This window comes from Phallusia mammillata, chromosome 1, assembly GCF_965637545.1.
Source record: "Phallusia mammillata chromosome 1, kaPhaMamm4.hap1.1, whole genome shotgun sequence".
Classification (NCBI taxonomy): domain Eukaryota; kingdom Metazoa; phylum Chordata; class Ascidiacea; order Phlebobranchia; family Ascidiidae; genus Phallusia; species Phallusia mammillata.
Genome location: NC_137252.1, coordinates 30,656,918 through 30,669,844, shown reverse-complemented (window position 1 = coordinate 30,669,844; position 12,927 = coordinate 30,656,918). Strand labels below are relative to the sequence as shown.

General features: G+C 37.8%; 1 protein-coding gene across 1 annotated transcript; it reads right to left on the bottom strand.

Annotated features, from left to right (window-relative positions):
- Positions 1-6,110: 6,110 nt before the first annotated feature.
- On the bottom strand, positions 6,111-11,296 carry LOC145210979 (2-Hydroxyacid oxidase 1-like). The gene is made up of 9 exons (XM_080080014.1): positions 11,155-11,296; positions 10,589-10,740; positions 10,439-10,524; positions 10,166-10,305; positions 9,408-9,553; positions 9,123-9,214; positions 8,295-8,453; positions 7,830-7,899; positions 6,111-7,768 (listed from the first exon to the last, which is right to left on the bottom strand). Exons 1-9 carry the CDS (start codon positions 11,286-11,288, stop codon positions 7,683-7,685), a joined length of 1,065 nt encoding a protein of 354 aa, XP_079936140.1. The 5' UTR covers positions 11,289-11,296; the 3' UTR covers positions 6,111-7,682.
- Positions 11,297-12,927: the final 1,631 nt, after the last annotated feature.

Below are 12,927 nucleotides of genomic sequence, written 5' to 3'. Positions count from 1 at the left end.
AGCCTTGTCTGTGATCAGCTTTACTGCTGGACTAGTGGACTGTGGTGTAGCTGCAAACGCAGGAAGCAGTGTTGTGATAACCCGCCTTTCTAACTTTCACTGTGGTAATGTTTTGGCCGGCAGGCATTTACTTCACCATCATGAATGCGACAATGTGCAGTCATTCGTGACAAGTTTGGAAAACTTGAAAAAGGGCCAGGCGCAAGCTTCAGATTTGATGAGACAACAACACTGCAGTGCCAGTCTGCAACTTTTCATTTAGAGTTTCCGTAACATGCATGCAGGGTCATGGAAATTTTCCAGTTCCTATAAAGTTTAACTTCGGTGCTTGTGGCAGAGGATTATTAACAAATTATGTAGGCCTAAACGCAAAACCTTTTCGAAGTTTCGTATCTAACAAATGTACGCGTTATGCCAATACATACCTGGACCTCATGTACTTTTGTTAAAACATACACACCCGTTTGCAAAATTGGAACGCAAATGTAACAGTGTTAAAATTCCAGCTTTTTTAAAAAAACTCATTCCCGGCTGGTAGATACAGGGTTCCAGTACAAAAAGAACTAAAGCACTTGTGTCATCAGTCAAAACTGACGTTTGACTATTACGTCATAAACTGTAATTGATCACGCCACCTTTTTTAGAGCAAAATGCATTAATAAAACAGTAACAACTATAGTTAACCCTTTGCATTTTAAGCACAACGTTTTAAAACAAGTGTTGGTACAAGTGTTGGTAGGTTTTAAACAAGTGTTGGTAAACAAGTGTCGCCTTTTTCTTAAAGTTCGTCTTGGGTGACGCTTTTGATTTTCTAACAAAAAAGTTTAAACTGAAAAAGAAGTGTGTAGAATGTGAATTAAGGCCAAAAAGCTAATCACATTTGCGTGGGACATAAGCGATTCAATCCTTAGTAGAAGGCCATGGCGCTGTGCTTTTGCGACTGAAGAAAATTTTGCCTTGGTATCTCCTGTGCGCCTAGCCCTTTCGCTGCTGTTTAACTTAGCTATTTTCGACAAATAAAACTGGATTTTACGGGTAAAGCGTTGATTAGAAGTTTATTACGCATGATAGTGTAAACACAAGAAAATATAGTGAGGTTGGTGATGGTGTTCGACCGTACGAAAAGTGGCACATAGCAATAAAGGCTAGCCCGAAAAATGCATTGCGGGCAATGGGGAGAGAGTGGAAGAATGTCCATAAATTTTGTTTTAGGCATTTGTATAGCGATTTTTGCAGATATGATTTGTAGCTTAATAGGACGCATCTATTTCAGTGTATAAAAACTTATAAATATGCGTAGATTGACTGTGATGTGTATTAGTGTAGGTGAACTGGGAATACGCAGTTGGGTTAATACTTGTCCACCCTAACTGCTATGATGTCTTAAATGCATTTATATGTGCGCTAACTGCTACTTGTTGGTTGTTAATAACTCTCCAGATGGACTTTATTAGTGCAGTCCAAACCATTGTGAAACCTTGGGCCACAATCCACGATTTGTCGATTGTAAACATTAAACAACAGGAAATTTTCTGTTTCAGAGGCCTGTTTCATAGAATTTGCTTAAACTCGGAAATCATAGCATGTGAATCGTCAAACGGAAGCAGCCGCAAACGATAAAATGGGAGCGAGCGGTCTAGCACAATGGTCATGTTGCGCATTCTATTGTGTACAATATGCTTTGATATTCCACTGTCGGTTTGTTTTTTCCCCATCTTCGCGAGTAGGTTTGGTGCAGCATGTGTTTTTGCTAGTACAAAACCTGTTCGTGGGCTATTTTGCCACAGTATCCCACCAAATTCAATGACATAGCCTACATGGACACAAACTTATTTTGCACACAAGAACATTACACTAAATTAATGACGTGTTTTTGTCATAATATGCAAAAACAGCATGTTTCTTTACAACAGACATTCGAGTAGTAATATGAAATAATTGAAATTGTGCTAAATATTAAATAAAATATATGCAACATTTTTCAGTGTTTAACGAATGTAGTTGAACACCAAAAAAGTCCATCGACCACCAGTTGAGAACCATCAACCGAGCTGCTATACTTTTTTCAGGAGACAGCAGCTGTGTTCTACTTACAACTTAATCCGGAAGCGACAGAATAAACGTCCGGAAATACGCGCAACGATGAACGAACACTTTTATGTTGGTGCAAAATATTCTAGAAGAACCAAATGACTCTTTGGCATCGGAACGAAAATGTTTTATGTTAGAAACTTATTGTGACGAGTTAAACACATCCCGTCGTAGTATAAAACGTTATAGTGCACACGAAAACATACGCGTTAATGTAAACATTGTAGGCCTACACAATAATATGGCCGCTACACCGTGCACTGCCACTTTTCTCAAAAACAACAACAAAAAAACCCAAAAATGTGCAACTGTTGGTAATTAATGCAATTAAGGTGTTAAGTGACATGCAGAGTGTTTTAGGAGACATGTAGCATTGTAGAACTGTTTTTCGCACACATTACATCGATGAGGCTTGTCACCTTTGTGAAACACTGTGTGCACTTTTAGGTTCCAAAGGTGGTCAAACTTTTTGCCGCAAAATTCACATTTAAAATGTTTGACTGTTGTGTGAGTAGTCATATGTGACATGACCTCTTGCTTCGACCGAAAACTCTTTTCACAAACTTCACATCGATATGGCCTTTCTCCGGTATGCGTTAACCAGTGACGGTTTAAAGATCTTTGCCTTTTGAAAGTTTTTTCACAAACTTCACATTTATACTTTGGTTCCGAATGGAGATACATGTGTCTTCTCAAACTCTCCGAATCCACCAACTGCCTGTTACAAACATCGCATTTTACAGGTTCTCGTTTGCTGTGGGTCAAAACGTGCCTTTTCACACTGCCTGGCCACATAAACCTTTTCTCACAAAATTCACATTTGTATGGTAAAGCTCCAGTGTGAGAACGCATATGTGTGTTTAATGTTGTTCTGCTTTTAAATATCCGTTCGCAGAAGTGACAATCATATTTTTTCTTGTCAGAATGTCTACGAACATGTGCTTGTAATGTTTGGGGTGACTTGAATTCCTTTTCACAAATGTCACAACGATTTGCGCTTCGATTTTCATCAACCATTTTTTACACTTTGACTGTCAGTGCAAGACGTTCCAAGCTACAAGTAAAAGACATATATTTGTCAAGAATCTGCTCCATTACCTAAAATGTAAATGAAAAAAATGCCCACTGCTCGAACTGTAGCCTTGTCTGTGATCAGCTTTACTGCTGGACTAGTGGACTGTGGTGTAGCTGCACTGCAACGCAGGAAGCAGTGTTGTGATAACCCGCCTTTCTAACTTTGGTCACTGTGGTAATGTTTTGGCCGGCAGGCATTTACTTCACCATCATGAATGCGACAATGTGCAGTCATTCGTGACAAGTTTAGAAAACTTGATAAAGGGCCAGGCGCAAGCTTCAGATTTGATGAGACAACAATACTGCAATGCCAGTCTGCAACTTTTCACTTGGAGTTTCCGTAACATGCATGCAGGGTCATGGAAATTTTCCAGTTCCTATAAAGTTTAACTTCGGATTATTAACAAATTATGTAAGCCTAAACGCAAAACCTTTTCGAAGTTTCGTATCTATCAAATGTACGCGTTATGCCAATACATACTTAGACCTCATGTACTTTTGTTAAAAAATACACACCCGTTTGCGAAATTGGAACGCAAATGCAACAGAGTTAAAATTCCACCTTTTTCAAAACTCATTCCCGGCTGGTGAATGGTTCCAGTTTAAAACATAAATAGCGCACGCCACATCATTGGTGTACATAACAACACGAAAACAACGGTGTGTGCAAAGAAAAACGTGTACACAAAACAACAACTATATAACCTCACTCCATGGAAGTCAAGTACGAAAAGAAGCAAAACTACGGTGGCCCACAAGTGCAATTCAACATTTTTTTGGCGTACATTTATTTTTCAGTGCAAACATTTATTTTTCGGTGCAAACATTTATTTTTCAGTGCAAACATTCATTTTTCAGTGCAAACATTTTTATTTCAGTGCAAACATTTATTTTTCGGTGCAAACATTTATTTTTCAGTGCAAACATTTATTTTTCAGTGCAAACATTTTTATTTCAGTGCAAACATTTATTTTTCGATGCAAACATTTATTTTTCGATGCAAACATTTTTATTTCAGTGCAAACATTTATTTTTCAGTGCAAACAATTATTTTTCGATGCAAACATTTATTTTTCAGTGCAAACATTTTTATTTCAGTGCAAACATTTATTTTTCGATGCAAACATTGATTTTTCGATGCAAACATTGATTTTTCGATGCAAACATTTTTATTTCAGTGCAAACATTTTTATTTCAGTGCAAACATTTATTTTTCAGTACAAACATTTATTTTTCAGTGCAAAATTATTATTTTTTGCAAACTTTTTTTGAGCAAACATTTATGGCTTCATCACCTAGGACTTACACGGCGTGTCAAAAATTGCAAAATGACATGGTAGGCATTGTGCAGCCTACAGTCGGAGCTTAGGATGTAATCAGACCTTGTCCGGGCCAAGTGTGCTAAGCGATGGCTTAGTGCGGTGGTTCTCAACCTTTCATAGATCGTGCCCCCCTTCAAGTAACCTTAAGGACCTGTGCCCCCAATAAGTAACCCCTTAGGACCCAGTGACCCCTGCACACAAAAAAACGCAGATAAAAAACTTACTTAAATTAAAGTCCAGGATTTATAGGGGTAGTAATAAATTTCTATAAAACAGACAAACGGCATAAATATTAAGACATGGGCCATGCCTACCTTAACAAGTACAGTGCTCACGTTTTACAAATTGCTATGGCCATGAAATTAGGTAAAAAGCCGAATCCTAAAAATAGGTAACGGCAAATCAACTTTTTAGTTCCAGAATCGTTAAAGTTTATTGTTGAAGAAAAATCACATCAAATCAAGTAGGTATGGTACTTGGTGGCCCCAATGTGCCACGAAGACCGAGTGACAATTTGTCGATTAATTTAAAAATACGAATGAACATCCATATGTAATAAATCCAAAGTCAAGACATTTGTAACATATCCTTAATTTTGTGCATTACGAAAGAAAGGGGTTACGCCACGAAGGAAAAATTACTTAATGTCTCTTGGCGAATGTTTCTAGTGAACCGACACACGTGGCCCAGAGGGCCCCGGTTGAGAATCACTGACGTAGTTCATTGAACAGGGGCTAAGTCTAAGCTGGTTAAGTCTGGACTTAGCGAGCTAAACAAGGTCAACTAATGGCTTAACAAATTTAACACGGGCTAAGTATGGACAGATTGGGGCCGGGCTAAGCTGGCTGTGAGAGCGAAGCGGGAGTACAGTTTCAGGCGTAACCGGGAGGAAGAAGGCTCAATAAAGCCATATGCAGCAATGGTTTCTAAAGGACTACTTTCTAATAGGGCACAAATAAAATCGATTTTAATTTATCTGAATTTTCGGGACTTGAATTAAATATATGTGTCGGTTTACCTACTTCACTTTGACAATATGAAGCAAAATAGCAAAATACTTCACTTTGGCATTATAAAGCAAAATAGTTCGATGTGGCGGACAATTTGATTTTTTTTTAAGAAGTTAACACAAGGGTAGAAGTATTGGACCTTTATTTTAAACTAAACAATAATAGGAAGTGTGCTGTATATTGCTTGACAATGAAGCCTATTAACAAGCTTCAATGTAAAACAACACAACATTTTACATGTCCTACAGTGCAGCTAAGACAAACAACTCCAGCGTTTTGGTCTTTGGCATGGTGTGCAGAGAGTAGGCTACAGACAGAATGTAAATGTGGATAAGTGCAAAAAAACAATCCATCTTAACTTTAAATCCACAACATACTTGTTATTATAATTTTTATTAACTATAGAAAGTACTGAATTGTTTAGTGGCCAGGGATTACAACCAATTGCCTGTGTAATGTACAGGTTTATCACGTTTCAACAATTTTGAAAAATTTTGACACACCCTGTAATGGAACCTAAAAATTTTTTGGCACTGAAAAAAAAATGTTTGCACCAAAAAAAATGTTTGCATCGAAAAAAAAATGTTTGCACCGAAAAATAAATGTTTGCATCAAAAAAAAATGTTTGTATTGCAAATAAAATGTTTGCATCGAAAAATAAATGTTTGCACTGAAAATAAAATGTTTGCATCAAAAAAAAAAAAATGTTTGCACTGAAAAAACTTAATGTCAGCCAAAAAGTTGTTGAATTGCACTTGTGGGCCACGGTACAAAACACTTGCGTTATCAGTTAAAATTGCCTTTGACTATTACGTCATAAACTGCAATTGACCACACCACCTTTTTTCAAAGAAAAGGTCATTAATAGAAATCAGTAACAACTGGAAAATAATAACAACTATAGATGGCCCTTTGCATTTTAAGTACAACGTTTAAAAACAAGTGTTAGTTATTCGCCTTTTTCTTAAATTTCGTCTTGGATAACGCTTTTGATTTACCAACGAAAAAGTTTGAACTGAAAAGAAAGTGCGTGGAATGTCAATGGGGGTCTCTGTCAAAAAGCTAATTCTCACATTTTTTTTATTGTATTTTTCGAAAATTAGGCGGAAGTCCGAGAACTGAAAATTGCCCTTTGTCGTTCACAGCACTCGAACCAAGGATACTCCCGGGGACGAAACCCGGTCAGGTTTTGTATGTGGGTCAGGCGCGCCAGGCCATTCGGCCAAGTTCCCGTCTCACATTTGCGCTGGACATAAGCGATTCAATCCTTGGTAGAACGTTATGCTGGGTCACCTGGGTGGCTTTAAATGACTCTGTGCTTTTGCGGCTGAAGCAAATTTTGCCTTGATATCTCTGTAGGCCTAGCCCTTTTCGCTGATTAAACGTTTATTACACAAGATATGCACAAGAAAATATAATGAGAATGGTGATGGTGTTCGACCGTACAAAAAATGGCAAGTAGCAATGAAGGCTAGTGCAATCACGTGACAAACTTGTGGTGCTGGTGGTGTTTTTGAGGTATGTTAGTTTACGCCGATGCTGCTGTGCAACCTCAACACCAGAAACTTTACACTTTTAAGGGCACGAGTTGTATCTAAACTCTTACGTTGGCATAAATACGGAAAATTTCAGACCTACACGGTTTTATACGGAAATTGAGATGCAGTTGGGTTGAAAATTGACAGTCGTTTTAGAACAATGTTTTCAACTATTTTTGACCCTTCATGTTTTTTGACCCCAAAATAAAATTTAACTTTCACAAATACAATACTTCTTTCCCTCAAATAAAAAGTAAGAAAAAAGCGAAAAATAATGTATGTTTTATCGCACCATCAAAGTAAATGTTTTACACAATTTGCATTTGTAGTTGGTATTTTAAAAAACTTCTCAGAAACTGCTAAAACAGTCACGGACCCCCTTAAAATTGTCCCACACATGTTTGGGAAGAGCTAAGTTTGGAGACCAATGATCGTAAAAATACATATTTTACGTATGGACAACATTTAGAAGCATCATCTCTAAATGTTTACACACCGGCTAAAGACGACAAAAAGAGTAAAAGAAAGGGGTACATATAAAAGCATACGCCTACTACTGCATAGCGAAAGTCAAGTCAATTACTAAACAACTGTAGGGCAATCATAGATAGCTGGTTCGTTGGAATTATCTATTATACCTATCCCACTTAAAAGCTATTTTGCCCTGTGTAATAATACGACGCCGTTACCACTACGTCTGTTGCTGCTTGTAATTCCGGTATCGATGCAAAACCTGTAAAGTTTTCGGTTTCAAAAAAGCAAAGCACACAAAGATGCTCATGCAAGCTATCTACCTGCTAGTTGCATCGCGATCTTGAACTCATCCCGCAAAATGGTTAAGACCTGTTTCACGCCTTCTGAGCCCTAAAATGTATGCGATTAGGCTTTTAATTCGACAATGCAAAAACTAGTGCAGAAGGAATGTATCCCCGAAAAATTCAACGTCAATAACTTATACCAAAATAGCCTCTAACAGTAAAATTCATGTAAATAAAACTAAAAAAAACAGTATTCCATAACTTATGAAACACTCATAGCTGCATAGCATTGGACTTAAAATTAATGAGTGTTAGACATTTGACGTTTATGGATCAACCGTTCTCTCATTCACAACAGAATTAAACTATTCACATGTTTTAAATGAGTATACGTTTTAAAATCCATTGGTCTTTAATCCATTAAGAAAGTTATTTGTTATTGTATCTCTGCGTTCGTTGCGTTAACTCATTTATTAAATGTTAACACTAGATTGAACTCACATTACATGCTAAACCCCAAACCACAGGTCGTCCAACGAACACTGCCTTAGCACCGAGTGCAATAGCTTTCAAAACATCAGTTCCGCATCTTATACCACCATCAAGAAAAACATCACACTTTCCGTCCACCGCTTTGACCACCTCTTGAAGAACGTCGATCTATAACGGAATATTTAAACAAAAATATTATTTTACATCGCATCAGCAAACAATTGGTACAGATGTGCAGCATGTTTGTGATTTCACTTTCGACTAGTTCACCACAGTGCCAGTGTTGCGCAGTTTGTGGAGCGCCTGCCCCGCAAGCCCTCTGTCTGGGTTCGAATTCCACCGCAGGCTATGATTTTGTATAGCCTATGTCCTGTCATATGTGAGAATTAGAGTTTAAGTGGGCCTTAAATTAGGGCCCAAACCCGAAAGCACAATCCCGAAACCCAGTCCGAGCACGATACGTTTTAGAAAAGCCCGTTTTGGCCCAAAAGTTTGATTGACAGATCTATACATTGAAGCCCTAGGAAAAACCAAGACAGCAAACTCAATAATCCACAATCGGTTTTGAACAAGGCGTTTTAGGGTTGTTTGACATCAGGTCAGGTCCAGCAACTATAGCTACTTAGCTAGTTAAATTATTATTTTTTTAAAGTACTGACACAAAGTGTAAAGTCAGGCTCGAAACAAGGCCGTTTTTTGAAGAAACTCAAGCCCGAGTGTTTTCTAGCAGCTACATATCCGTGCAGTAGGCATAATACAGGTTAGCTATCACAATATAAAGCAAATTATTTTAGGTGAAACCGACAGTTTCTACATTGTTTTTAAAGATTACATTACCGTAGCTGGCTGACAATCCAGTTGTCGGCCTCCGTGGTTAGACACCATTATTCCGTCCACGCCATACTCCACCGCCTTTTTAGCCATTGCACCTGAAAAGCCCTGAGTTAAGTTTGCTGTTACTCTACTAAAACAATTACTAAAATTTACAATCAAAATGTTTCTTTCTACGGGTAAAAACAAGAAGTAATAGCGTTGGTGCTTTTCTTTGCACAACAATACAATTTTCTTTCAGAATTTAGATAAATATGACTTAAGTTCTGAGTTTTTTTTACTTGAACCAACCGCTCACGACTCCTTTTAGCAAAAGGGGCAATTTGGTGATTGACTTAATCCATACAACATCTGACCAATTTGATGAAGGGTCGATCATATTGTTGATGAATCCTACTTCCAGTTCGTCAGCGCTGGCGACAGGAAGATTGGGGAAACTATAATTAGAGTATACGGAAAAAGATTCGCTGTAGAAATAACTTACATATTTTTGTTGGGTTTGGCATTACGTTAGACCAAGTGATACAATCCGTTGGTTCTATTTTTAATTTCTTAAATCATAATAAGTGTCTTAATAAACTCCGTCAATTATTTGAACAAAATTCGTTGCTCGTATTGTAACTTATATGTTAATTTCCGAATTTCGGAGTAAGTGTCACAGCAGTTTGGATGACTGAACAACTTTTTGAGATAAAATGTGCAGCCAACCTTCATCGCATAGCAGTTTAATAACGCCTAAACCAGGGGTTCTTAACCTGGGGTGCACGCACCCCCAAGGGGTGCGAGAACTGTTCCTAGGGGGTGCGGGGATGCTGAATCATTAAGGTTGGTTAGGTCTATTCTATTTAAGCAATTACAGAAGGGGGAGCGAAAATTGGTTAGTGATTTGAAAGGGGGTGCGAAAATTGGTTGGTGATTTGAATGGGGTGCAGCAAGGAAAAAAGGTTAAGAACCACTGGTCTAAACTAATCAGATTGAAATTGACACAAAGGCGTTTGAATATAGCTTTTGTCACGTCAATTATTATCTGGGTAATAATATTGATTTACTTTAATGTCGATGGCGGAATGAAGTTTTTTCGTATGTCGCCATATCGAGTCGCTACCACCGCGTAGTCGACAGTTAAAACAATTGCGTTGCATCCGCTTTTTTCTGCACGTCGAATCAGATCTACAGTCCAAGATCTGTCCTGCATGGTCAAATCCAAAATAATAACATTCAAAATACATCCATACACAACAACAGCATCTTATTGCCAGATTTTAAAGATTTTTTTACAAAATAGAGCGCACCTTTAGTACGTGTATTTAAAACCATTTTACGGAGTTTTTGGTGTTGTTGGTTATGTGTTCGATGGGAGTCGTTGACCAAAAGCTCAATACAAAACCGGTTCCTAACTCGGCCGCCGCTGGCAAAAAAGAAAGAAAATTCAGCATTATGACAAAAGGAATAACAACTACACTGTCACAAACCTTTAGCAGTCTCCAGTTCACCTTCGTCATGAAATAGTTTCTGCAATCCAGTTGGTGTAACACATACTGGAAACGATACTCGCTCTCCAAGCAATGAGGTTGACAAATCAACCTTTGACACGTCGTTCAAAATATGTGGACGAATTTTATATCTACAATTTACCAAAGGTAATATTCAGGTTCAATACTGTCATTTTTTAGGCGATTGTCCAACATTTTTGGGGCTTTTTGTCTGGCTCCGTGGCCCACATGCAAACTGTTTTATAGCTAAACTGGTTTAAAAACGCTGATCTAGCCCAGGGGTCGGCAACCTCATAAAGGCCGCATGCCAATGCGTGCCAACATTTTTATTTTAGCTGATTTCCATGGCAATCAGAAAGCAGGCAGATGAGTTTTCCAAATACAAAGTGAAAACAAACAATGTTACTTTTATATGACAAAAATAAATAATTAAGTACATTCAAATCATTTGGCGTACCACAAAAATGAGCCTGTAGCTTTAAGTGGGACGAAAAAAAAATGATGAACGCTGCTTTGTTATACGGTGTACGTTGATATAAGAATACCTCAGAAATGCTTCGCAGTTATCTTTTTTTGTGACTCCGTTTCCACCTTCAGAATCACAATATTCAAACGCAAATTGAGAGCATTTCCTTTTTGCCAAGGCTTTGAAATCCTGTACACAGACCAGTTTATCCATGTTGTCTGTTAAAAATGTCTTTGATGAAAAAACAAAGGTTTTTTTTTAATAAAATACCCTTATAAATTTGACAAAATAACTATTTATTGCTAGACTTTGTTTTTCTGCCTTGTGTTTCTTGTCTAGTCTAACATGGCCCAATTTTCCAAGAAATTTAGGCCGATTTTTTGCAAATGAATCATGATCGGACGTCCAGTCACGCACAAGACGTGATTTTCTAGCACGCGGTGCGGTTGCATGCGACGTTGCCATTTGATATCTACGACTACAGCGAGGACGACGCCAATATCCATCTTTCAGTTTGCCACCGGAAGCTATCTCTTTAAACCAAAATTTGTTCGGCATTCTATACCACAGTCAAGAAATACATCACACTTTTGCCACCCCGTGTAAAAAGTCAATCTACAACGAGGTTTTGAATCAATTATAACTTTTTTGTCATCTGCATCGCGTTTTTTTACATCGGCCACCACAAACTTTTTGTTAATTCACATTACCTCTATCTCTTAAAAATTAGAAACAACTTTTTTGACTAGTGTATACCAAGGAAACAATATCCGCATTTTGTTGTGCGAAATCTTTTCTGTAACTGTGGATAATAAATGCTACCAGCGCCAACGCTTGCGTTCGACTCGCGCCGTAACTTCGCTGCGCAGGTTTTTCACTCCCCAATAAGGACACATGGTTCAAGTTTGTCGCTTTACACGTCGTTGCACTCAATCTATCTTATATTTAGCCAAGCAGTGATGCGTGTGTGGCAAGTCTGAACGGTTGAAATTCAGCCAACCAGCAGTTTTAGGATGCCTCTCCTTTTACCTAAAACTGCACGTTTAAGTCCCAATATTTTCGCTCGACGTAAAACCTAATGACAAATGCTTCGATGACTTTTATATCTTACTGCACTCTATTACAGGGGTGGTAAAACTACGGCCTATCGACCGACCAGACTTAAAAAAAAACTCTTATTAATGCAGTGAAAATGAAAATGTAGCCATGAAAATATGCAGTGAAAAAAGTATATTTAGCCTAATTAGTCTGTGGTTCAAACTTTTTAACGTTAAATTCTGCATCTTAAATTGCTTTTCATTTCTTTTCGAGGGATTTCTTTTGACATTGTATACCTTTGACCCCAGGTCAACATTATTGTACAGATCCTTAAGGCCTGAAGTAAAACAAAAATGTTTGGTGACCTCAACTCTACTTTAATTCTCTGATTTAAGGTTCCGCGATCGTTTTTTGAGCAGGTTGCGTCTAACGCACTTGAGGCGGTTTAATGGAGCAGAAATACGCCAAAAAACAATGGTTTGACAACTGCATCGTGATTTATTCATTATTGTGCTATTCATATTGGAGTGTGTGGACACAGTTGCCAAAAAACACGTCAAACCACGCAATTGCCTAAAGCCTTGCAGATTCTATTAATAGACCAGAAAAACCGTTTACTGCATTCTTGGATCTCACACAAACTAATTCATTTTTTTGTTTCCGACCTGTCCTGGTGAAATAAAAAACATAATAAAAGCAATGAGACTGAACTGAGCTGTGGTTTTGATGAGATTTTCATCAAGGTAATAAAAGCGTTGCCTGAAAACTTTATTATCTGTCTTGCTTACATTTTAAATCGATCATTAACTTCAGG